The sequence below is a fragment of the Saccoglossus kowalevskii genome, chromosome 19, assembly GCF_978046115.1.
Source record: "Saccoglossus kowalevskii chromosome 19, keSacKowa6.1, whole genome shotgun sequence".
In the NCBI taxonomy this organism is placed as follows: domain Eukaryota; kingdom Metazoa; phylum Hemichordata; class Enteropneusta; family Harrimaniidae; genus Saccoglossus; species Saccoglossus kowalevskii.
In genome coordinates this window covers 14,458,395-14,484,290 of record NC_140659.1, presented here as the reverse complement: position 1 = coordinate 14,484,290, position 25,896 = coordinate 14,458,395, and the positions used below count along the sequence as shown (strand labels likewise).

At 34.0% G+C, this 25,896-nt stretch overlaps 2 protein-coding genes across 2 annotated transcripts; one reads left to right on the top strand and one right to left on the bottom strand.

Moving 5' to 3' along the window:
- Positions 1–500: 500 nt before the first annotated feature.
- On the bottom strand, positions 501–21,691 carry LOC102803017 (poly(ADP-ribose) glycohydrolase-like). Its single transcript, XM_085493918.1, has 16 exons — positions 21,318–21,691; positions 20,604–20,736; positions 19,249–19,518; positions 17,985–18,150; positions 17,244–17,363; positions 17,042–17,125; positions 15,686–15,853; positions 14,553–14,713; positions 13,158–13,249; positions 12,287–12,423; positions 11,633–11,780; positions 11,105–11,183; positions 6,981–7,089; positions 4,012–4,117; positions 1,814–1,942; positions 501–802 (listed from the first exon to the last, which is right to left on the bottom strand). Exons 1-16 carry the CDS (start codon positions 21,466–21,468, stop codon positions 585–587), a joined length of 2,271 nt encoding a protein of 756 aa, XP_085350044.1. The 5' UTR covers positions 21,469–21,691; the 3' UTR covers positions 501–584.
- A 138-nt stretch (positions 21,692–21,829) lies between these two features.
- Positions 21,830–25,522, top strand: Rps24 (40S ribosomal protein S24). Its single transcript, NM_001184828.1, is given in 5 exon segments — positions 21,830–21,858; positions 22,282–22,350; positions 22,688–22,897; positions 24,725–24,835; positions 25,346–25,522. Coding segments are annotated over 5 exon segments (396 nt in total). The 5' UTR covers positions 21,830–21,855; the 3' UTR covers positions 25,349–25,522.
- Positions 25,523–25,896: the final 374 nt, after the last annotated feature.

Genomic DNA, 25,896 nt, shown 5'->3' with positions numbered 1-25,896 from the left:
TTGTTCAAACACTAAAACAGCAACATTGCTAGTTGCTGACTGGTTTGTTATACACGCCTGGAGATTAGTTGGGTCACACTAACCTCAACATGAGACATCAAACTAACATTGGGGGTCCTTGGTCATATTAAATATAAATAGAGATCATGATGCAGGTGCCTCTCAATTTATTTCATACAATTGTATAAATTTGTATATAATAAATGGCAAAGTTATCCAAACAAAATGTATGTACTGACACAGTATGAAATGTCAGGACACAGTCGCTGGTTTGTCTGATGTGTGTCAATGCTTGTAAATGCGCGCGTTTCGCCGAATCGCACACCCTCTTACAAATGGTTTGAATTATCTAGTTCAAATCAGGTAATGATCTCGAGACGTACATAGCAAACAAGTCAGCAGCTTAGATGGCAATGTTGCTGTTGCTGTTGCTGATAATCGAGCCAGTCTTGATACTGTCTCACACACATAGTCAAATTCAGGTCTAGAGCAGCTGATCAGTGATGCAACTAAATATATTAACAGCATAGATACAGCATAGAAGCTTGGTATAAGTATACCAATAAAGTATCCTTATAAGTTGCCTATGGTGTGTATTTTCCATAATCAGGACTATCGTCTACATGTAGTTTGAGTTTACTATCTTTTTCCCATGGTGTGGTAGAGACATCGTCTTCCCCAGTTGAACTGTCAGAATCACTATACCGTCTGTGTATGTACTGATACAGTGTAAGGGACGCAGTCTTCTTCGTTCCGATACAAAAATTTTCATGAAATTCTTTGATTGCACTCCACAGCTCACCTGGAAATAAAATCAATAATGTACTGTTATCATAAAAAATTTCATATTGTTTATGTTGCATTTTTTTTCTATTCCATAATATTTGGTATTTCATAATGGTATGACATGTTATTTAATTTCATTTCCTTAACCTTTTCAGGTGTCAGGTGGTGGAAAGGTTAATGGTGATTACCCTGGGTAATATGTACCCAATGATAATTCTATACAAGAACTACATCAATGCCCATATTCATATCAAAATCATATAATCAAATTACCAGTAGCCGAGTTGTGGGTTCTCTGGTTGATTAGTGTACACATTAAAGGGAAGGGTGATCAATGTTGATTCATTTTATAAAATTTTAGGCAGATACTTCATTATACATTTTTTCCCTGTTCAGTTTTGTTCCAAACATATTGATTCTCTATTTATGAAATGATCATAAAATATGAAAAATGCATTTTTTATTCATCAACACGCAATATAACAAAACAAAATATAATCTATTTCCTTGTACATTTGTTAAAAACAGAGGTAAATGAATCCAAGAACAATTGATTATAAAATTTACCCTCCCTTTTTGTCATGACGACAGGATCAGTAACCTAGCAACCATAGAACTAAAAAATACCCATATGGTACACACAATCTGATTAAAGTCCTGCGTATACGACAGACAGCCATAGTGTGTCATCGTTTACAAATAAACATCTACACTGTACCATGAGCCTTTGCATTTTTTTGGTGCGTTGTTATCGCTTAGGACTCAATTCCCAAATATGTGCAGGGGAAAAATTTAATATATATACCGGGGTACATATTTAATTATTCATTTTTCATATACTTTATTCTATGATATTTATTTTCTGGCATTTTGAGTAATTTTAAAAGCCTACAAGGTGGCGATAATGATAAAATAATATACCGACAGAACTCATATCTATAAAATTAAAAAAAAAAGGACATGCATTAGGTTGACATACAGACATCACAGTTATCCACCCCGTGACCCCGTGACCCCTGTGACTTACCAACAGACAGGCCTCCTGCTTTAATATATTCATGCATATTGTAGATATCTTCTGCTAGTTTTACATCATTAAATGTAAAGTACACCAGATCTCGCTTGGCAACAGCGGCTGCCATCAGTTGAATAAGTGCTGTTATAAAGTGAGAATACAGTAGTCAACTAGCAGACCAACATCATTTTGCATAAACAAGGCTTGAGCTATGTAATTTTTGTTAATCTATGTAACACTGAGCCAAATTGTTTTTGTTCACCAGATAAGTGAACAGATGTTATGATAATATAATAACGTGCAAAACAGCTGTCTAGACGCTGTTTTCACATTATATGTAGGTTTTTAATTTTACCCCAATTAGTACCAAATGAATTAACAAATATGAAAATATTTAAAAAATTGCAGCTAAAACTCCTTCAAAGATTTATAGAAAAAGTGAAGTGAAAGCTTGTCTGGTAATCAGTCCTGGCAACATTTGACTTGTTATTTTTAGCATCCCTATCTATGCCTCTTCATACAATAATAATTTAATTCAATTGGCAATTTACTGGTCTCAAGTCTGCAGGTGACATGCAACGTTAACAATTGTTACCTAAATTTGTAAAAAGCGACTTCACATTTGCAGGAGTTAACAATAAAGGGCAGTGGTCATCGCGCCGCACATGCGCAAGATATGGGTCTCATATAAACAAAGATGGCGAGTTTGACTGTTGTGCAGAAAAAACAACTACGAACTGAGAGGTTACCAACTTTAACAAGTCATTGAAAATGACACAGTCCCCGTTAAGTTCTCTTTGTGTTCGTCATATTAAAGCTGAGGGGCTGTCGCAAGCGTGTCCTTGAAACTTGAGTTCCAAGTGGCGTATACAACAGATTGTTTATTTACATCAAAACATGTGTTTCGTGTCATAGTAATACGGCCAAAATAAAAACAGCCGTTATTCAGCCATCTTTGATCTGATTATGAAACACACTGATATGTATGATGTATGTGCCAAATACGAATGAAAATGGTACATAAATTGTGGAAATATAGTAGTAAGGCCAAAAAGTCAGATGGCTGTCAATCGGCCATCCTTGAGCAGATTTTGAAACAAATTGTCATGGACATGCATACTAACATGTATAAAGTACATGTATGTGCCAAATTTGAATGAAAACTGACAGAGCACGTCCAAGATACCACATAAAAAAACAAAAACAAGATGTCTGCCAGTTGACCATCTTTGATCCAATTGCGCAATAAATCGTCATGGATATGTATCCTAACATGTATAATCTATGTACCAAGTTTGAATGACAACTGACAAAGCATGTCCAAAATACAACATTTTCAAAAAACAAGATGGCTGCAAGTCGGCCATTTTGAATCGAATCGCTAAACCACTGCATGTGCATATGTCCCACATAAGGTACTAGGCACATGCAAAGAATGAACGGAATCGGTCCACAGGATTCTGAAATATGACGTTGGATAGACTGACGCACGGACAGACGGACGGTCGGATGGACAGACTCAGGAACTCACGGACGGCCGGGGACATGTATCCTAACATGTATGATCTATGTACTAAATTTGAATGAAAACTGACAAAGCATGTCCAAAATACAACATTTTCAAAAAACAAGATGGCTGCCAGTCGGCCATTTTGAATCGAATCGCTAAACCACTGCATGTGCATATGTCCCACATAAAGTACTAGGCACATGCAAAGAATGAATGGAATCGGCCCAAGGGATTCTGAGATATGACTCCGGACGGACGGACGCACGGACACACGGACGGACGGACGGACGGACGGAGACCGAATTATAAGACTAATTATAGGTAATTTTTTGGTAATTGAAAAATATCGAAGGAGTCGCCAGCAGTAATTAGTGAAAATGACGCCCAGGTGATTTCATTAGAAAAGTGGGAAGTGGAAGAGTTGGATTGTGGGAAAATCAATGTTTGTCAACACAGGGCCCTGTAACGTTAACAAACATTTGTTGTCAAATATGGATACTTGGAGATTTATCTTTGTTGTTTTATAATAACCAATTATGAAATAAGACAAAAATTGTGGATAATTATGACCTGAAATCCCACATGACACACAAACCACAAATAGTCTACACATTTAAAAAATTGAATCTTAATTGCCATGGCTTGGATAAATTCAAGTACAATAAAATTTATTTACTATTTAATAAATTTATCTATTTACCTTTCAGTCTTGGATCACCACGAAATGCACCACATCCCCAATTACCTGTTGCTATGGCAGAGAGATGTCTGGGTAATACATCATCACCATAGTAACCAACATAAGCCTGTAGAGTGATAACACTGAGTATTAGAAACTTTATGTTTACTAAAAGTAACAACGTATACAACATCCTCATTTACCACATCCTCTTGTGACAGTTCCTAACTTGATATTCTGACTATTGACATTGGCTCATGAGAATGAATTTACAAATTTACAAATATAATGGTAGGTGTAACTCATACATTGCTTAAACTCAACAGAAGAAAAACATACTGCTCAATTTCATTTTCGGAAACTGTTGTGCTGAAGCATTTCTTGTGTGAATAAATATGAAAAATGTAACTTTTAATATGTTTGACAACAGATGAACCTATTATGGAATACAAATAGACAGATTTAGGCAGAGGGAAGCGAGTACTATAATTACAATTTTGTTTGTGGCTTAACTCCATGTGTTACACTATGAGTGGCATCAATCTGATTTAGATATAGGCTCCATTTTTTTTCAATTTCAATATTTTATTTATTGTTATTTTTGTTTATTTATGACTATTTTTTTGTTTTACTTGTTGAGTTTTTTCATATAATATTTTGGTAGCCTTAAAGACGACCTAGATATACTAGATATGATATAATGAAAAAAAACCTGGGTAACAACTAGTAAAATCAAAATATGTTCATAAAAAACAATAAAAAAATAGACAAATTACAAAAATGGAGCCTATACTACCTACAAATTAAAGCAGCTCACAGTACATTGCAAGAACTTAAAACAAGATCACCTCTAAAAGTTGTTAGTTGACCGTGACAGCCAAATAAATTTTTTACATCAATAAGAATCAAAGAAAGCTTAGAAAGAACTCCCATGTGCTGAGAGTATTGGAGACACATTAAATATAATTCGAAATTATGAGGTCTGCGCAATGTAACAGAAAATCTATGTCTCCAAGTTTAATTGAAATGTGATTAGAACCAAAAAATTATAAATTATTATGCTTATTAGGGAATTAATATGAACAGATTTTTACCCCAAACTAATTAGGTTTGTACATTGTCCTAGAGCATATTTGTGTCATTGAAATGGAATAATTAGTACTTTAGATATCAGTGTGAAAGCTTAAAATTGGTTAATTATGCAAATTAGGTAATTAATATGTACATATTTTAACCCACAAATATTCAGGTCTGTCTATTGTCCTACAGCATCCATGTACATTCATTGATATGTGATGTATAGTACCTGAGATATCAGTGTGAAAGTTGGTTAATTATGCAAATTAGGTGATTAATATGCACAAATATTTACCGGAAACTAATTGGGTCTGCATAATTCTAGATTCATTGAAATGTGATGATTAGTACTTTAGATATCAGTAGAAAAGCTGAAAAATAATTATGCAAATTAGGTAATTAATATGCACAATTATTTACCCTAAAACTAATCAGGTCTCTGCATAGTCCTAAAGGATCTATGTACCAAGTTTCATTGAAATGCGATGATTAGTACTTGAGATACCCGTGGAAAAGCTGAAAATTAACTAATTATGCAAATTAGGTGATTAATATGCACAAATATTTATCGAAAACAATCAATCTCTGCATAGTCCTTGAGTATGTAAGTACCAAGTTTCATTGAAATGTAATGCTCACTACTTATATCAAATGCTGAAAATTAATTAATTATGCAAATTAGGTACTGATATTACCATAAAAACTATCAGGTCTGTGCAGTGTCATATGACATCTATGTACCAAGTTTCATTGAAATGTCATGATCAGGACTTATATCAAATGCTGAAAATTAATTAATTATGCAAATTAGGTAATTAATATGTACTGATATTACCATAAAAACTATCAGGTCTGTGCAGTGTCATATGACATCTATGTTCCAAGTTTCATTGAAATGTGATAATTAGTACTTGAGATATCAGTGGAAAAAACGAAAATTGACTAATCATTATGCAAATTAGGTAATTAGTATCCACGGATTATTACCAAAAACTAATCAAAACCTAGCATTAGTTCAGAGCATGTATGTACAAAGTTTCATCAAAATCCAATGAGTGGCTGTTTAGATATCAGTGGAACAATCATGGAACAGCTAAAAATCAGCTAATTATCATGCAAATTAGGTAATTAATATGCACGGATTTTTACCACAAACTAATCAAATCTGTGCATATGTTCAGAGCATATATGTACCAAGTTTCATCAAAATCCAATGAGTGGTTGTTTAGATATCAGTGGAACAATCATGGAACAGCTAAAAATCAGCTAATTAACATGCAAATTAGGTAATTAATATGCACGGATTTTTACCAAAAACTAATCAAATCTGCGCATATGTTCAGAGCATCTATGTACCAAGTTTCATCAAAATCCAATGAGTGGTTCTTTAGATATCAGTGGAACAGTCATAGAACAGCTAAAAATTAGCTAATTATCATGCAAATTAGGTAATTAACGAGCATGGATATTTACCAAAACCTAATAAAATCTGCGCATTGGCCCAGAGCATCTATGCACGAAGTTTCATCAAAAACCGATGTATGGTTTTTGAGATAGCAGTGGAACAGTCGGACACACATACACACACACACACACACACACACATACACACACACACACACACAGACACACTAACTGCAAAGACTCCCATTATGTGCTTCGCACATGGGAGTCAAAAAGTACATTTCAAAAAATGCATTTTTCAGACTAATTATCATGAAAAATGAGGATGGATGATCAAGTGTTAATTACAAATTTATCACTAATCTTAACATTTAGCTTTGTGATAAAGCTAAAAAAAAAATAAAAAAAAATCAGTCTGGATTAAATTATAGATAAAATCACATACAAAAATGACTCAGGAATCTGCCAAAAATATGAGTAATGAAATGTAATGGTTCCATATTCCTCACCTTATCAAGTTCTCTTTTAACCATACCAGGTTTAAATTGGTCTTTAGGGTTGCTGAAATGTATTGCATCTATTGCCACTACCTCTGTATAAATCCTACCCCAAGAATCCCTGCCAATAAACAGACACACGCAATTGTGACAACCAAGATGTATTACAAAGTCAGAATTTTGTGAACTGTGATATTTATACAAAACACAGATATTGGAAAATGAAATGATTATCATTAACGGTCATACAAGGCCAATTATGCAGTGATAATATATACCAATAATTGTTATATAGGCCATTGCACTTGTTTTGCATACACACATGGCACAGTGACTGGTTGGCAAGAACCGGTCATTCGCACTCAAAGATAAAATAATGATGTTGTTTGCTGCTGTCATAGATTTTCAGAAGGCTTTTGACAGTCAGGCTAGGGAGTCATTATGGCAACTTATGAAACATATGGAATTGCAGACAAGTACATCAGACTCATCATTAACACATACACAAAAATGCAGGTCAGGTATTACACGGAGTTTCACATAAATTTAAAGTTAAAACTGTTTTTTTTTCTTGTTACTGATTGATTGGATCATGAAGACAACAACAGTAGTGAAGAAGAATGGAATACAGTGGAGACTTGTAGAGCGACTCGTAGAGCGACTCGTAGAGTAACTTGAAGATTTGGATTTTGTCGATGATTTAGCATTGTTACATACCCACAAGCAAATGCAGGAGAAAATATCAAGCTTAGAGGAAGAAGCTATAAAAATTGGACTGCACATCAATGTAAACAAGACAAATGTGATGAAAGTAAATTCACCAGTGCAATCACACTAAGAAGTGGAGTACTAGAAGAATTATTATACATAATTTACATACATGAATCTATGCATCATTGTGGACATAGAAGCAGGGACAGAAGCAGGGGCATTCAATTTGTTTTTTTGCAAGTTTGGAGGTCAAGTGAGATAATGTAGATGTATTAATTAATTAATTAATTTTAATTTTCGCTGATAAGTAAAATCGGCTGCGGTAAATTAAATTTACGTAAATATGTGTCAAATAACAACAAGCAGCCTATCGGCTGAGATAGCTCTGCTGTTAGCAATGCACATTTCAATTAAAAAACTGAAGACATCATTAGAAAATGAACAATATGAATAGTATCAAAGCAATCGGACTTACAGTTTTTAACAAGAAGTCGAAAATATCACTTTTTACCAAAAATTACAAAAATATTCACCAAAATAAATTAATTAGAGAATTGAAGATATCATCACAAAATGAACAAATCTGAGAGAGGTCCACATGTAGTACCTATATATGTAATATCAAAGCATTCGGACTTACAGTTTTCAACAAGAAGTCGAAAATATCACTTTTTACCAAAAATGACAAAAATATTCACCAAAATTAGAGAACTGAAGATATCATCACAAAATGAACAAATCTGAGAAAGGTCTACATGTAGTATCTATATATGTAATATCAAAGCAATTGAACTATTGGTTTTTAACAAGAAGTCGAAAATATCACTTTTTACCAAAAATTACAAAAATATTCACCAAAATTAGAGAATTGAAGTTATCATCAAAAAATGAACAAATCTGAGAGAGGTCCACATGTAGTACCTATATATGTAATATCAAAGCAATCGAACTTGCGGTTTTTAACAAGAAGTCGAAAATATCACTTTTTACCAAAAATGACAAAAATATTCACCAAAATTAGAGAATTGAAGATATCATCACGAAATGAACAAATCTGAGAGAGGTCCACATGTAGTACCTATATGTGTAGTATCAAAGCAATTGGACTTGCGGTTTTTAACAAGAAGTCGAAAATATCACTTTTTACCAAAAATGACAAAAATATTCACCAAAATTAGAGAATTAAAGATATCATTACAAAATGAGCAAATCTGAGAGAGGTCCACATGTAGTACCTATATATGTAATATCAAAGCAATTGCACTTGCGGTTTTTAACAAGAAGTCGAAAATATCACTTTTTACCAAAAATGACAAAAATATTCACCAAAATTAGAAAATTGAAGATATCAACATGAAATGAACAAACCTAAGAGAGGTCTACCCAAGGTACATATACACCAAGTATAAAAGCATTCAGGCTTGTAGTTTTCAAGAAGAAGTCGAAAAAGTAAAACATTGACACGGACAACGGAGACGGACGACGACGGACAATCACTCATATGATAAGCTCCGCTCGACAAAGTCGACAGCGGAGCTAATAAAACTCATTGACAAATTCGTGAAATTAAAACAGAGGCAATATACTCAAATTAGTGAAATTAATTGTCAGTAAAAATATATGGTTTTACAGTAGCCGCAAAAACAAAGATCAAGGTTTTCAATACAAATGTATAATCAGTTTTGTTATGTGGCTCAGAAATATGGAAGCTTTTGCTTAAGAATAATTTGATTGGTAATATGGTGGCTGAACCTATTACTGTAAAATATGTATTAGAAACCGCAGCTTCTATTAAAATGGTACAATGCAACAGAGGGGATGCGGCTTCTATTAGAGCATCTACACATATGAGAAATGATGAATTTTTGGTTCTCAATTATTCAAAAAGAATGGGTGCGTCTTCTATTAGGGATGCGGCTTCTAATACAGATTTGGTAGTAACAAAGAGCTGTAAGAGAACAATATACTATGGAAAGAGCCAAGAAACATCACTAGGAAGGCATTGCAATGGAATCCACAAGGGAAGAGAAATAGAGAAAACCCAAGAAACACCTGGCATAGAACATGGGAACAGGAAATGAAGAAGATGGGGCACAACTGTCACACCATCACAAGACTAGCCCAGAGCAGGACAGAGTGGAAGGATACTGTCTGTGGTCCATCGGCCATTTTTGATCCGATCATAAAGTTACTTGACGAGCATATGTAAGACATTATGTATTGTCTTCATGTAAAGTTTGAATAAAATCCGTCAATGGGCCTCCGAGATATAGCTCCGGACGTAATACGGACATACGGAACGAACTTAAATTAATAGTCCCCGTTTTCGGAGTTCGTCCGAATGGGCACTAATAACCAACACGGTACCAGTAGTACTAAATTGACTGAATCTGTTGCTACAAGCTGAAAAAATAATCAAAAAATAGCTGTAATAGCTTTTTTTTTAACCATTTTACCACCAGTTCTCTCTTTTTATCACAAAATCACAAATAGTACTGTTTGATATATGGGACTAATAGCACCGTATACAACATGTGTAAAATACGTTGGTTGTTTACATGAAATTCAAACATGCACTGCATGATGACCACCGGCCTTTAGGACAGTCCAGCAAAATGTTGAAAGAAAACCACAGGTTTTTTCTTTAACATTATCATAACTCTACTCCTATCGCCCAAAACTGTGCATAATATTTTTAATAACCAGTGACAAGTTACCTAATTAGTAAGTACAGGAAATCACTGTGTCTCTATATGCGTAGTTTTAAATAGAAATTTTGAACACAATCAATTCATGCACAAAACTCATTTCTGCAAGAAACTAAAAGCACCAAACTAGTTGTCGGTTAAATTGTTTTCCAATAGACTTAATTCTAGGGCCTGTATATTTCTATATTATGTTTTTAAACTTTGTTAAGAGTATTCTGGGAAAGGAATCTTTAAAATAATTTCATTCATTTGTTAAAAGGAACGTTGTTGTGTTGACTTGGAAGCGTTCTATTCAGATTGCCCTCTCGTGCCAATCCCCTGACTGTTACGGAAGTTAAACTAACTAGTATGCATAAACACTGCTAAATCCACCGGAACAGGGCTACGTCATGGAATGTTCTATGTTGCTAAGATGTGCACCACTGTACCATGTATTTTTATGGGCTCTGTGAAAAACATCTAAAGTTGAGAAAACAGCACAAACTCAACTACCAGACAATCCTGAACAACCAAATTCATAAATGTTGCACATGTAGGGGTAATCTTGTTACACTGTTCAGGAGAGTTTCAACCACTAGCCCAAAGTACCGTTTTTTTTTTTTAAGTTTTCAACTGTTGTTTTTTCACTGTTTGTGAAAATGCCTGGATGTTTGCTCCCAAGAATATCTAGGTATCTAAATATAACGTATTCTATTAAAATATTATGACTTGACATACCTTGTTGTGTTGTCTTTAAAGTTACCATCCCATAAAAAGGAATCCCCATATCCTGTGTAGTTACTGTATCTCTCACAACCTATGATATAAACAAATGGAGATGTCATAAGAAATACAAGAAGTAATAATCTTAAAAATTAAGCATTTCTCAAAATTGAACATACCAGGCCAAGCCTGGTTGACACTCGGGTAGTGCATTAAATTGCCAAAATGCCATTGTGATAGGAAGATGGTCACATAGCCTGCATGTAGCCTTAAAATGGAATATGGTTTTTGTAGTAAAATACACTGTATGTATGCATTATGATACAAAGATGGCTGCCCAGCCATCTCATATACCGGTAGTCTCAGCACTCATACTTATACTGGTAATTTGCACACACAATAAAAAAAGTCAGAAGAGACTATTAGTATCATTCTAGAACTGTCAAATGGAACAACAAAAATTAAAAAAAAAAAAATGTCCATGCCTGTATATTAAAATTTACACAATCATACATGTGGAATGATGATAATACTTGCTCTCACCTGTCATGACTAAACATTCATTATTATCTAGAGACTCAGTAAATAACCTGGATATAATCATTTCTGGACAGATCATAAACCGAATTTCTTCCTGGACACACCCCCATCCCAATACACCACCTCCAATGTACTTGTTGGCAAAATCAACCTGTAAAAACAAAAGTAAGCCTTATATATACTAATGTTTCAAACACAGTCAACTCCATGTTGGAAGGGGCATTCCTATAGGCTGTGGATGACACATGGTTAGCCAATAAACACATTATAAATGTCACTTACAATAGTCATGAAAGATGTCACATGATCTGCCAACAGTTAACCAATTCAAAATCTATTCCAGTCATCTTCTGATAATCTGCAACTGGTAAAAAAGTCGCAGCTTCTTTGACACTTTTCATGTACTCCAAAGACATTAACAACATACTACACCAGCAACTTTGCATCAACTCCAACTGGAAGCCTTCCTCCTAACTACAGATGCTAAGAGCCTGACTAACAGGCAGAATGTACACTGTTTTCACTGCTGAGTGTGTAGACGATCTACACAAGTCAAACCTGCAATCTCCCTCATATCGACATATTAATCATTAATCTTCACACAATTTTGATAAAAACAACATGAGGTTGAAATAAGTCTGGAAAATCTGGACATACCTGTAACATGCCAAGTCCATCATCTTCTATTGTACCGCATGAAGTAGTATGTATCCGTGGTAATTCTTCAGAACATTTATCCCACCGTGGCAAATCATGTAAAACTCTCCGTGAGAAAGTTACTGTCCCTGTGGGCACTGTCAACAAATTAAATTAGTAAAGCATTGATTATCAGCACATTTCATATGACAAGACCATTTAATATGAGAAACACTGGCATAGAAAGTTCAGATATGATCTGAGTTTATTCACTGTGAACAATAGCATGCAATTATATTTTATATTTTTAGTGGGACTTGTTTGAGGTTCATAACACAGACAATACTAATTACATTACATCTCTGATTATGGACAACATCGTGGCATGAAAGTTTCTTTGACTCAAGCCCATAGGTGATTTTTCATTCACCTTGAAATCTTGCATGTTACGTGAAAGGCGTGGACCGGTCTGTCACGAAGATTGAACGATTTGATTTTGAATTTACGTTTCTTTTTTTATAGCTCAATGTCGCAATGGCGATCCTTAAGAAGGAAATATTGCGTTGAAATACCATTACTTCATCAAAATTAATTATCATCCAATGTGTATAGCACATTATTGAGTGTGGAAATACCCAACAATATTTCTGCGTTTGATGAACCCCACGCGATGTTTGGGAGCCACTTCAACACTATGACCTTTGTTTGTCCTGTTTTTTTTGTTTGAATTCACGTATAACGCGGGATCTCGCAGTCAACGAAAAATGGTCTATTACATTTCCATTGCTACAATATTTTGCGATTTCTTAAACCCATAACAAATTTTCTCTCGTTAAATTGAAGTAAAATATTTGAGAAATAAACTAATAATTCAATAATAATTTAATCTTACTCTCAGTTGTTATTCTTTGAAAATAATTCATAATACATTTCAATTTTTCAGCTTTTCTCGGTTCAACGCCACTTCTTCCTCCTTTGAATAACCTATAAATAAATAGATGACTCAATCAAACAAATGCAATATACCTCCGTGTCATTAAAGTATGGACAAAATACATTTCAGGAAATAGGATGTAACCATACAGAGTACAGAAGGGACAAGAAACTGAGAAAAAACATCAAATAATATCATTGTCAATAAATTGTACATGCAAACATGAAATACCAAATTTCAACTCATGATCACAGTAAATGTCTCGGCACTAAAGACAGATGTGCTAAAATTTATTTTCTTAATTCTTTTTTTAATCTTCTGACTGCCATCAGATGATTGTAAAGCAATAAAAGTAGGAAAATAATTGGAGAAAAAACAAAATAAATCACACACCAAAAAAACAACAAATCTAACTTTAATCAGATTGGTGCACGGTTGGAATAACTATGAGTAATAATCGGATTAATTTTGGAGTATAAAAGAAACCACACAGATAAAACAAACGTGATTTTGTATTCATGCCCAGAATTTTTGGGCGACTGATAAACAGTGATAAACTGATAACCCATTTTACAAACATTTGCATACTTGTAAATCAAAGAAATGACATGAAGCTCTAATCCATTCTCTATAGACTTGTACAAAAAATAACAGAATTTCTACAGATTTCAGCATATAAAATTTCAGACTTTTCCAAACCATAGTTTTGAAAATTCAAGAGCTATTTTTGCTTTAAAAATGATAAGAAAAATTAAAGCTCTGTGGAGATGTTTTTGAAACTTCTGCATTGTAAGAATGTAAAAATAAGAAATTTTTAAACTTGTTAAGAATCCATAAGAACCTTGAATATTATAGTTTTTTTTAATTATGATTTTCATCCATTATTTTACTTGTGCATGATTTCTTTGAAGCCAGTTGACAGAAATCAGTAAAAGTCAGAAAACTACAATCCAGTTTATTAACACCAATAAATGAACCACTGTTACACTACTTCAAAATTCACCACTGGTTTCATGTAACACATGGTGTTACACATACTGGTACTTTTGTCGCCATGACAGCAAACATACACAATTTAGGTATTTTAATGTGTCTTTTTGTTTCTAACATAAACATTTTACTCAAGCAGCTGAAAAAAAGAATCAAGTCTGGAGAAATGATGCCAAAATATCAAGAAAATAAACTCATTTTTGATTTTTATACCAACAAAAGTACCAGGATGTGTGACCTTTAGAGGTCATGACAGTGACCTATTGTAGTCCATCTTACCTACAGACAGTGATGCAATATTTATAATCACAAACTGTAATAGTGATCATAAAAACAACATGTATATATGGTAATTATACCTACTGTACAAAATTAATATCTGGGTAACTGGCATACTCTGATTGCCTCTGTTTTGCATTACGTCTTGGAAATGTACAAAAGAATGCGTTGGCGAGCAAACACGCTATCTGTTGTTGCGACATTGTTATACTCATGTTCTCTTGTTTCTTCAGTAAAGGAAGTGCCTACAATCAACAATAGTTAGTTATTGACTGGTTTTGACAACAATGTGCGGAGCTCTTGACAATCTTAGTGTGGAAGCTTTGTAGAGTTTGATTTGTTTATTTTTGTCACATAAATTAGTTACTGTGAAATTCTTTATCTTAGCTGGAATTAAATTTCACTGATAAAACTTTGTGGGTGTTTTGTATGGAGTTTAATTTTACCGATTTTTAATGAGTTGAATTATAAATAATAGCAAAAAATTCTATTTTCACTGAATATCCCATCAGCAAAAATAGCGAAAAATTAAGTATTTTACAGTAAGCCTTTGAATGAAAGAGCTGGACGATGGTACAGTGGTGAATGTGTTCAGCTCACATCAAGGAGGTTGTGGGTTTGATTCTGCAAAGTCAACTGATCACTCAGCAGTATAAATCTTAGTACAGTCTGCCCTGCAATCTAACACATGCAGTATTAAGGTTAGGGAGACTGGTTTGCACTCAAGCTATTGCAATTACTACCAGACACACAAAAACAAGTAAAATGAGAAAGTAGTGACTTTAAGTGTCACTTGGTACAAAACTATTTTAAAAAAACAAAAAAAACCTCTAACAACATAATTGTGGGTCAACATTTCGCAGACTTTGTATAACCCCTTGACCCTTTCACCACCAGTTCCTTCTTTTCAACACAACTTCATAAAATAGTCCTGTTTATAGTCTGCACTTTTTTTCAGAAGATTGGGACAATCTTCAGAAGATTGAGTAAACATTGAAAATTGTTTGGTTTTAAAATTAGGATTCATTTCCAGAAATATTGAAGAATATAAAAAAAAGTACAGGAAAATACATTTGCTACCGAGACAGTATATTGTAATATAAACCTTAACTATGAATTAATTTAGAAGCGAATCACATTACAGATTTTAGATGTTGTATGTTATATAATTTGATGCTCAACTCACATTCACATAATTAATGTATTTGTCCACTTACCTGTGTACAAATATTTGGCAATTGCAAAGCTAGTCTAACCAGATCTGGTAAAGTCTTGTTAAAAAAATGAATAGCTTCTGTAGCATCAATCACTTCAGTAAAATAGCCATGTAAGCCTCTGAAGTCCCATCTATTGGAATAACGACTGTTGTATTTCAATATGGCTTCCTGTAGAAGATAGAGAGAAAGATATCATGAGAGTGAAAAAGTAGTGATACCACTTTTTTCATCTCTATTATCTGTACAATGAGGTTTTATTAAATAAGTATTGTAAATATTCATAACATATTTTGATATAATTCCAACAAACCAGTATTTTTATTCAAGTTACTGATTCATCATTAATTAATCCAATATTTAAATTAACGCTATTAGGGTAATTTTAAAATGGATTTCTACAGAAATATTTGGTGACCCATCATTGCTTTGCACATTTTTAATTTTATTTTACACTAAGAATAAGTGATACAAATATTAAGAAAAATTATATTCAAAAACGAAACTAATAAAACAAAACAATTTGTAATTTCCAAACAAATGGGGGCGCTGTTCGGTGCTCCTGCAGTACCACATGGTTTTTTAGACAATGAACAATTAAAACTGCCTTCATGCCTTCGGAAAGATTTTTGTTGGAATTTTGGTTTTTGGAGTATTGGAACAGAATTAATTGCACTTTCCTAGGTGTCTCTTACTTAGTTCACATCAATCCCTCCCCACATTATATTTACGATGTAAACGAATTTAATACAAAATCAAATATAGTCATCCTGTGCAAGGGTTTGGCTTGAAAGCATATTATTATTTTGATAACATACAAAATCTTGTTCAATGATGTAAATTTACACTAATTGTATTGACTGGTGTTTCCTTATCTGTTATATACACTGGTGTCTCATCCCAGTGTCCTTCACAGAAATTTTAACCACTGTATTGGTAACAATTCGCATACTGATATGCATAACATTTTGCAAAGAGTTCATTTTATACCCCCAAACCTAACCCTACCTTCCAAAGCTCGCCAATTTAATTACATATGCCCCTCCTAAAGACACCTATAGTTATCTAGAGGGGTATATACAATTGAATTGGAGGGCTTGGGGTGAGAGCTAGAGTTAAGATTAGGGGCGGGGTACAGAGAACTTTTTCCCAGTAATAAATCATTGCAGCAGTCAAGATGATTGTGGCAGCATCAGATCAATAGGATGATAAATCAAATCACTGTGGTAGTACTGCCATTTAGTTTGTATCCTGAGGAGAATTAAGTAGATATGTATGACGTGGCATTGCAATATTATACATTGAATACTAAGTATATCAGCCACGCAGCAAAGCAAGGGTATAAAGATGTAAACTTACTTCTAAGTCAAGAGAACTTTTTATTTCTCCAAGAAGAGTCTCTTGTATGAGTTCCCATCTACCCCTCAGTTTCTTTTGACCACTCTGTGAAATGTACGGATAGAACATAGAATGTTAGCCCCTGTTGCGATATGCTGCGTTAGCGCAGATTAGAACTGTAAGGTTTGATGCAAAAAAAAAAATAAAAAAAAATTGTTCTTACCCCATCATCTACAGGATACAGATTTTCTTTGGAACAAGGCATTTTAACATGATCTGGATCCCAGTGATCCCTATAGGTATCTGGCCACGGTCTGGGTGAGTCACCATCACGTAGGTGAGGCTGCCAAAAAAAAATTATTGTATTGTATTGTAAATGCATGTGGATAAATTGATAAGAAATACACATAGACGGGTAATCAGATTCTATCAAACATAATAAACTTTATTGTTTATGAACCAAACAATGTACTGAATAGTAAACATTACAACAAATATTCCTAGAATATAATGTCAGTAATAGGTAACATGAATTTTGTTAACCTAAAAATGCTGCAAATATTGCCAGAAATTTGTATGATTTATTAAAAGTGACAAAAAAAAAACATCAATATTTCCAATGCAACAAAATGCTCCCCTACCCTACTAAAATATATCTTTTGCAAAATAAATTCATTTACAGAAATAAAGTTTACAGTCCTCATACCAAATTATTATTTGGATAGCATATTAGTTGATCTAAGCCCATCTCTAAGTGCACATGAACCCAAAAAAATGCATTGGCTGCAAACTGGTTTCAATAAAATGTGACTAACTTAATTTGACCATACATGCACGCAAATAGAGTAAATACAGTATGTTTGTGAGAGATTGAGGGATCCAGTGTTGAACATTTTATACAATTCATACACAATGAAATGTAAAAAATTACAGTCTTTGTGATGAATAAAACCAAGTCACATACCCGGAATAGAACTATATGTTGTTTGTCTCCTTTTAGGGTCGGTAACTGTGCAGCACACCCTGGAGTAGTGTTCAACTCTGATATATCCGTTCCCTTACAGACACGTGTTCTATTCATTGTTGTCAACATTTGTAATTCTTGTGACTCTACATCGGTGGAATCAGATCTGGAAATAAAACAATTTTGTACATAACAAAGTGATAAAGAAGCTTAACAAGAACATAACAAAGTGATAAAGAAGCTTTACAAATTACATGAACATATTAAATATATTATTATAAATCTGTCAATATATCTTTATAAGTTATCACACATTATAATTTGACAGTACTGAACAGGGTGTGTGCCCCCTAATAAGGAAATGACAATTCCAAATAAGGAACACAAATATTTCAAGGATTGATTCTCCTCAGACATTATTCATAATCACATTACCCTTAGTCAATACACTCACTAATGGGAGTATATTTATTCTCCTTACAATAAATATATTGGGGCAACCTTTGGCACATTTTTGCAATTATTTCTCTATTTACTTTTAACTAGATGGACAATTTGCTGTTGCCTGCTGAATTTGTGAGAAATATGGGGGAAAAATGATTTATTTTGCGTAAAGAGAAACAGAACAATGTAGAAGAACAAAAATGTTTATTCTTTTGTTGTCAAAAAAATGTTTCAGAGCAGGGACAGACAATGAATGACCACAGCCATTATCCTGTTCGCCACATAGGAATATTTCTATTTATTGTAAGCATGTGATGCGAGTCAGTTATTTATTATACAACTTGTTTATATAATAATTATATGCATGGCATTTTTACCACCAGTGGTTTAAATTTATGGGGATAACATAGACTGTCAACAGTTGGTCTTATCTAATATTAATCTATTATTATTAATAACTATTGTGTATAAACATAATAGGTGTGAATAAATTGCAAACTCAGGGACAGGCGTTCAAATATCTAGGATACACAATTACATTCGGCCGGAGGACTATCTAAGGATAACACTGAAACTTTTTTTAATCTCTGTACAGTCAACAAATAATAGAAACAGAGCCTGATTAATTAATACTGCTTATAATTTAACTGTAAAAAAAAATGCCAAGAGCTTTAAAATTAGAAGATATTGAAAGTTTAATAAATATTAACTGCAAAAAAGATAAGGTTGGTAATAATCAGTAAATATCAGTATGACAGTTTATTAATAAATTATAAATTTTAATAACTGGTCAGTTTCAGGTCAGTACGGATCCACTTACTCTGTGAATAATGACATTGATGCGTCATACTCCAGTGACTCGCTGATATCAGATCGGGAAGTCGGTGATTGGTTACAAGTTTTTCGCTTCACAGGTGAAGGCACTTGATGCTGTTTTGAGGAGGATGCAGCAACAACAGAATCAAAGTAATTTGAGGTTGCCTCTTTTTGTGATGATGGATTTCTCCGTGGTGAACTCTCACTTGTGACTTTACAAGGAGATCTACTACTATATTTGACTGTCCGGCTTGTTTGTGATCTCTCATTTTCTCTGAAACAAAAAATATTATATTACCGGTATATTAATTAATGTAAGGATTCCTAAGGCAATTATTTACAGAGAAACTAAAAAAGAACAATTTATCTTTTGAGCAACAAAGTTTACTTTTGTAATATATCACAAAATTAAACCAACATAATTTTTAATATTTTCTTTTAAAAAATTTGATCAAAACCGGTAGGAAACATAATTTGATCTCAAAATAACAAGGAAATGTAAACTTTTGTCACCTTTATATTATTATAATATGCGTCACTGAGTAGAAATGATGTCCACTTATTGATAGTCCAAAAATAACAAAAGGGAATTGTATAAAAATACACAAAAATGTGCAAACTGTTACACACATATGGTGGCAGGAATAATTATGAAATTCAAAGACATAATGCATTATGAATAACTCAATTTAATTATTTAAAAATAATGTTATTTGACATTGTATTGTATATTCCGGAGTCAGTAAAGCCATGAACTTTAACAATTATTTATAAACCTAAATAATTATAAAGATAAACTCAAACGTTAGTTACACATTCTATGAACTTGAGCAGTGACCTCAGTTTGGTAACAAATTAATACAGTAGGATCACAGTGAGGTGGGAAGTGTTGACAAATCGCAAATCTTCATAAGCTGACAGAATGATGAGCCAGCACTTCACGGAATGAAAGCTTGTGCCTGCCTAGTCAATTCAAACAACTCATTTGGATTTAAATGAGCTGATATAAAAGGAAAACAGTTGGATTTACCAATTTTTTATATGTACAATCCTGTTTTTTTTTTTACTCCATTGTATTATATAACTTTATTGTCTGATTTATTGTAAATAAAAAATGTTGTATTTAAAATCCTACAGCCATCGCGCATTCGAATTTCATGTAAACAAATAACCTATTTTACTATAGGTCCCATATTGAACAGGAGCACTTTAAAAAAATTAATCAATAACGTAAATATACACATTCCCTTGAGTTACCTGAATGACAGGTTATTCAAAAACCGCAAACTGCCAAACTAACATTTGTTATTTACAATATATCATACTCAAAGGCTTGACATGTACATGCAAAATAATCACCTTCTTGCTTCAGCTGCATTTGCGAGAATTTCTCGTTGGGACACATCCATGTCGTCTATGCCTTGTACTTGAACTTCCTTGATAGTTTGACAATCTGACAACTCTTTTTCAGAGTTGTTATCTTCAACTTGGTCTGAAAGAATATCCTATTAAATCAATATGTATCATTTTGTTTCTGAAAAATTTACCGAAGGATTACACCCACTGGAAGGAGGTTCTTTTCAATATTATATTCCCCAAAGAAACCAACACTATATATTTTAATGAGAAGTAGTGATAAAAATAAAATTAAGCTATCTCATGATTTTATTCACAATTCTATCATTTTATGATTTTAAGAAATGAAAATTTTCTTTGTAATTTGTAAAATCGACTTTCTGTTTTTTAGTAACTAATATACATACAGTACATTACAAGTACAATACATATAATAGTGAAATGTCAATTGGTATTTCTGATTTCAAATATTTTGTACAAGTATTCACCAGCTTGTCTTGTTATTAAGTCTTTTCTTGATGTATAAATATTTGGACATCACTTTTTAATTCTCCTGGAATATTGATATTATTAAATAACTTTTGTCTTTCTGTTTGGTATCTATTCTAAGACATTCCATGAAAAAAATGTCTTCATGCATGCAAATTGTGTTCACATTTTTCTATTCACTCACTCCAAGCGGAGAGCCCTGAATAGAGTGATTCACACACAACCTACCAGGCACTTTCGTTTTCAGCTTATCTTCAGATTTCGTAGTCTTCACTCCTTTCACACTTTGACTGACAAAAGACAATTGTCGTTGTTTTCGGAAACCGTCGAGAATACTATTTCGCTTAAACCGTTTTCTCTTTGGTTCCTCGTCATTCATTATTTAATTGTAGGTCGATTTTAAAATATTAGCGAGCAATCGTAAAACGATCGGAGTCAAATGTGTTGAGAAAAGATGAAGTCCGTCGAGTCTTGTTGATACCTTGCACTTCGGGTTCACGCATTCGATGGTCGCCTAGCAGGTTTGCAAAAATTATCCTAACACATGCCGGATAAAAAACTTGGGGTGTGAAACAGTACTTGTTAAAACCCATATGTGAATCACTTAAACGGTTAATTATGCAATTTTGAGAATATTTTCACTGTGTTGACAAAATGCCCCGGAACAATACCAGTAGGTCGCCATATTGAATCTCGCGCATTCTCGTCAGCCGTGAACGAGATTACCTCATTCTCGCTCTCTTTCGGCTGGGTTCAATCAGCAAACATGGTTGGTATAGTGCATAATTTTCATCACCCCGCATCACCCATTTCAATCGACCATCAGTCTTAAATTTGTAAATAAAAACACAGTTAAATATATATTTATTATGTCTATCTGCTCAGTTTCATAATTATCTATGCCAAACAGGGAAAAAATCGCTCGAAAACTGACCTGGTCTCCACGATTTAATAGAAAGATGGCCGCCTCCATATTCAAAACATAGGCGTCCAATAACCATGTGTTAGTCCCGTTGTATATTTTATACGTCTTAGCGAGAGCTGAATATTGTCAAAACGTTTACCGGTCACATATCCACAATTTGTCGGTCTGTTTGGCAGAATAATATTGCAGTTCGCAGTCAAATTGGTTGCCCACTGGGCTTACTTGGTGGAAGTGACAAGTGCATATGATTTCAATTTTTTCTTACAGGGTGACTCTACGTGCACTCTCAGAACACGCAAGTTTCTTACGAACCGATTGCTATGTCGCAAGCAGATGGTAAGATTTCATTCATTATATTTCATATAATTTGTTAGCTCTGTGTACAAGTATGTGAATGTAAATGGGTGAAATTGGGGCCTTGTCGCACTCCAGTTCACGTTGTGGTGCCAACAAGTCCTAATGTAAATACATGTACCACCCATAAACTAGCCATGTACATAAGGATATTTTCTGCTGTTTAAAAAAATTGTAATTTTTTTTTAATCTCAATTCTGCATTAAATGCATGATTGTGATAACTTGTCAAAAGGTAAGAAAAAAAAATGAAATAAATCCTAGCTGTTTATCTCTGTGCTTCATAGTATTTATACAGATTTAATTTTCTATATTTTCAGGTGGTAGATGTTTTGCACCCAGGACGTGCCACTGTGCCAAAAACAGAAATCCGTGAGAAACTTGCAAAGATGTACAAGACCACTCCTGATGTGATTTTCTGCTTTGGCTTCAAAACTCAGTTTGGTGGTGGAAAAACCACTGGCTTTGCACTTGTATACGATACACTAGACTTTGCGAAAAAATACGAACCAAAGCATAGGCTTCAAAGGGTATGTACCATTTGTTAATAGAGTTCTCCTAAGGCCAAAAAAACGGATTCTGTTTCTCGGCCTGTCGTAGGGAAAATTGAAAATTAATGCGGTGGTTTAAACTTTTTTTTTTTACTACAGTTTTTATACCACCACCACAACAAAATAGATGTTCTGTAGTTGGCATTTATTAAGTGTTTTCGAATACATGCATTAAGGCTGATTTGAATCAATGAAATATCCACGGAAAACAAATATTTCTCTTTACTATAGTTAAGTATGTGGTGCAATTTTCTGGTACGCAAAATTGAAAAAAAAAGTATGGCGAAGGTTTCAATCTGACTTGCCAGCGTAGTGTTGTCCAAAAAGTGCTTCTATGGTGAATTTTATTACACAGCCCAAAAAAAAGGATTGATAATAAATATAACATTGTCAAGGACAAATTGCACTTGAATTTTTTTTTACTTTGTGGCCAAGTCAACAGAATTAACTTGAGGGAAGAATGCATTCACATACGTTTGTTTACAAAACACCACATTTACAATGTAACAAACTGAAATGGTACTTCAGCTTTAAAATTTATTAAATACATGTTGATTGAGATGGTTGATGTCATAGGGTGTCATCAATGAATCTGCTCTTATCTTTGTTTTGGGATGTTTTCGATCCTACACAAACTCTTGATGCAAAACAATTTTCAGCACGAATTAACCTTGAAGAACGTTGTTTGAACAGGTGACATCTTTCATTAACCAATCAAAATGCTGCGTCGTACTGATGAAATTTCCCAATTGCTATGAATTTTTTTCAGCGCAATGCAGAAGTGAATTACCGCAATTTTAAAATGCGATCTTTACCACTGATTTTGCCGAAAAAAACAATTTTTTTCCCTAAAAACTGGAGATTCACAATTTTCGGAAGGTAAACTGAGTGTGGAGGAAGTATTTAAACACCTTTCATGGTCGCCAACAGGTCACGTTCACACCATATTCACGATAGTCTGAATGGACACGATTTAGTAAAACAATGTCCAATAACCAGATTTCATGACTTGACGATCACATTTTTGGCTTTTCAAAAGCTACTAGTGAAAGAAATATGGATTATTGTGTATAACATCAGGGTTCATCCTGAGTAAATAACAAAATAGAAAGGGTGTTGTGTACGTTTGCCATGCACTCTGAAATTAATGCGAGTTTTCTTATAAAAGCATGAACCAAACTACCATACCAACCATGATTATTATGCAATGAAACACACTTTTTATACGCATATTTTAATAAATGTCTTCGATGCCCAGTAAAAACACCCTGGGCTTATAATTGCGGATGCCCTCAATTTGTTAAATGTTAAAAATAGAGGGGTGGGCTTATACTCGGGGGGGGGGGGGGGGGCTTATGATCGGGGAAGTGCAGTATATATCTTGCACTGTTAACACCTAAATAGCATTATTGTGGCAAAACACTGAGGTTTTAATCATGTGGCCATTATCGTCTGCGTAATGATCACATGCGAGTTTGAACCTTGACTGAGATCGTAGTCAGAGGGGGGTAACAGCTGACACATGGTCTGTGTAGAAGTGGCATAGATTCATTACAAAAGCTATTGGCAGTTTTACCCAATGTACATGCAAGTTTGAACCTTGTCTGGGATTGTGGCCAGTGAGGTGACCACTTGCACGCGCCATGTACAAGTGTCTTAGATTTATTACAGAAGCCTCTGGTAGAGTTTGAGTGTAGATGCTTGAATTTGTCCAAATTGGAAGATGACTGAATTATGTTATCCTTCAGAATCAAGACATTACTTGATGTACAATGTACTTACCTTTTAATGACTTTCATCTCATAGCATGGGCTTTATGAAAAAAAGAGGCCATCTAGGAAACAGAGGAAGGAAAAGAAAAACAGACAAAAGAAAGAACGTGGTACAGCCAAAGCTAAAGTTGGTGTCGGCAAAAAGGTACATTTCCTGTTTAATAAATTAGCTGACTTGCACATTGAAACATGCTTTATCAATGACGCGACTTTGAGCACTACTTTTACTATAGCATCCCCAAGTGATGGCCCAAGTAAAGTACCACTAAAAAGTGACAGTCTTCCTATGCTTATATTAGACTTAATGTACTGTTCTGAAGCTTATGACTTTTCTGGTTTCTGCCAAAATATTGAAAAAAAGTGCCTTGGGGGGGGGGGGGGGGGTCATTTCAGGGTGTACCGAAAAATCTGTATTAGAAGCCACATCCCTAATAGAAGCTGCACCCATTCGTTTTGAACAATTGAGACCTAAAAATTCACCATTTCTCATATGTGTACATGCTCTAATAGAAGCCGCATCCCCTCTGTTGCATTGTACCATTTTATTAGAAGCCGTGGTTTTTAATACAGATTTTACAGTAATTTGTTTTGTGGGTTTTTCCATGTTGGATAAATCCTCTTCTCTTACTAATAATTCTTTTGTTTCTTTTCACAGTAATCATCGGAGTTCAACATCAAGACCTGATGTGTTTTTTGTGGTGGAAGTTACAAGTTTAATGTATAAATAAACTTCACCAGTGACGAGATATTGTGTTCAGTGTGTTTATATGTAGACCTGTATTAAGGTTTATACATACCTGTTGACATTTTAGAAATTAAAAGTTCTTGGGTAGAAGTTGTGTCAAAAGATGGGCTTTGGCAAAGTAGTGCGACTTGATGCACTTAAAATCAAACAAAAGAACATTTTGGCTTGTATCTGCCTTTATTTATTTGAGATGTTCTTCTAATACATCAAATACATGTACACCTGACACCAAAATCTTTCGTAAAACACTATTAAATGTGTTCGAAAGTTTTATTTGGGTAACTCGCGTCGCGTCGCGTTGCGTCGCGTCACGTCCTGTCATGGAATGTAGCAAAAATGGAGCGTGTGACTGAAATAGAAACGTGTCCCTGAACGCAAATGATAACTCGGACATGAACACTTTTGCTAGCATGTCAGGTGTTGGTGCCAATTTATCATGTGTAGGAAATGACACTGCAAAG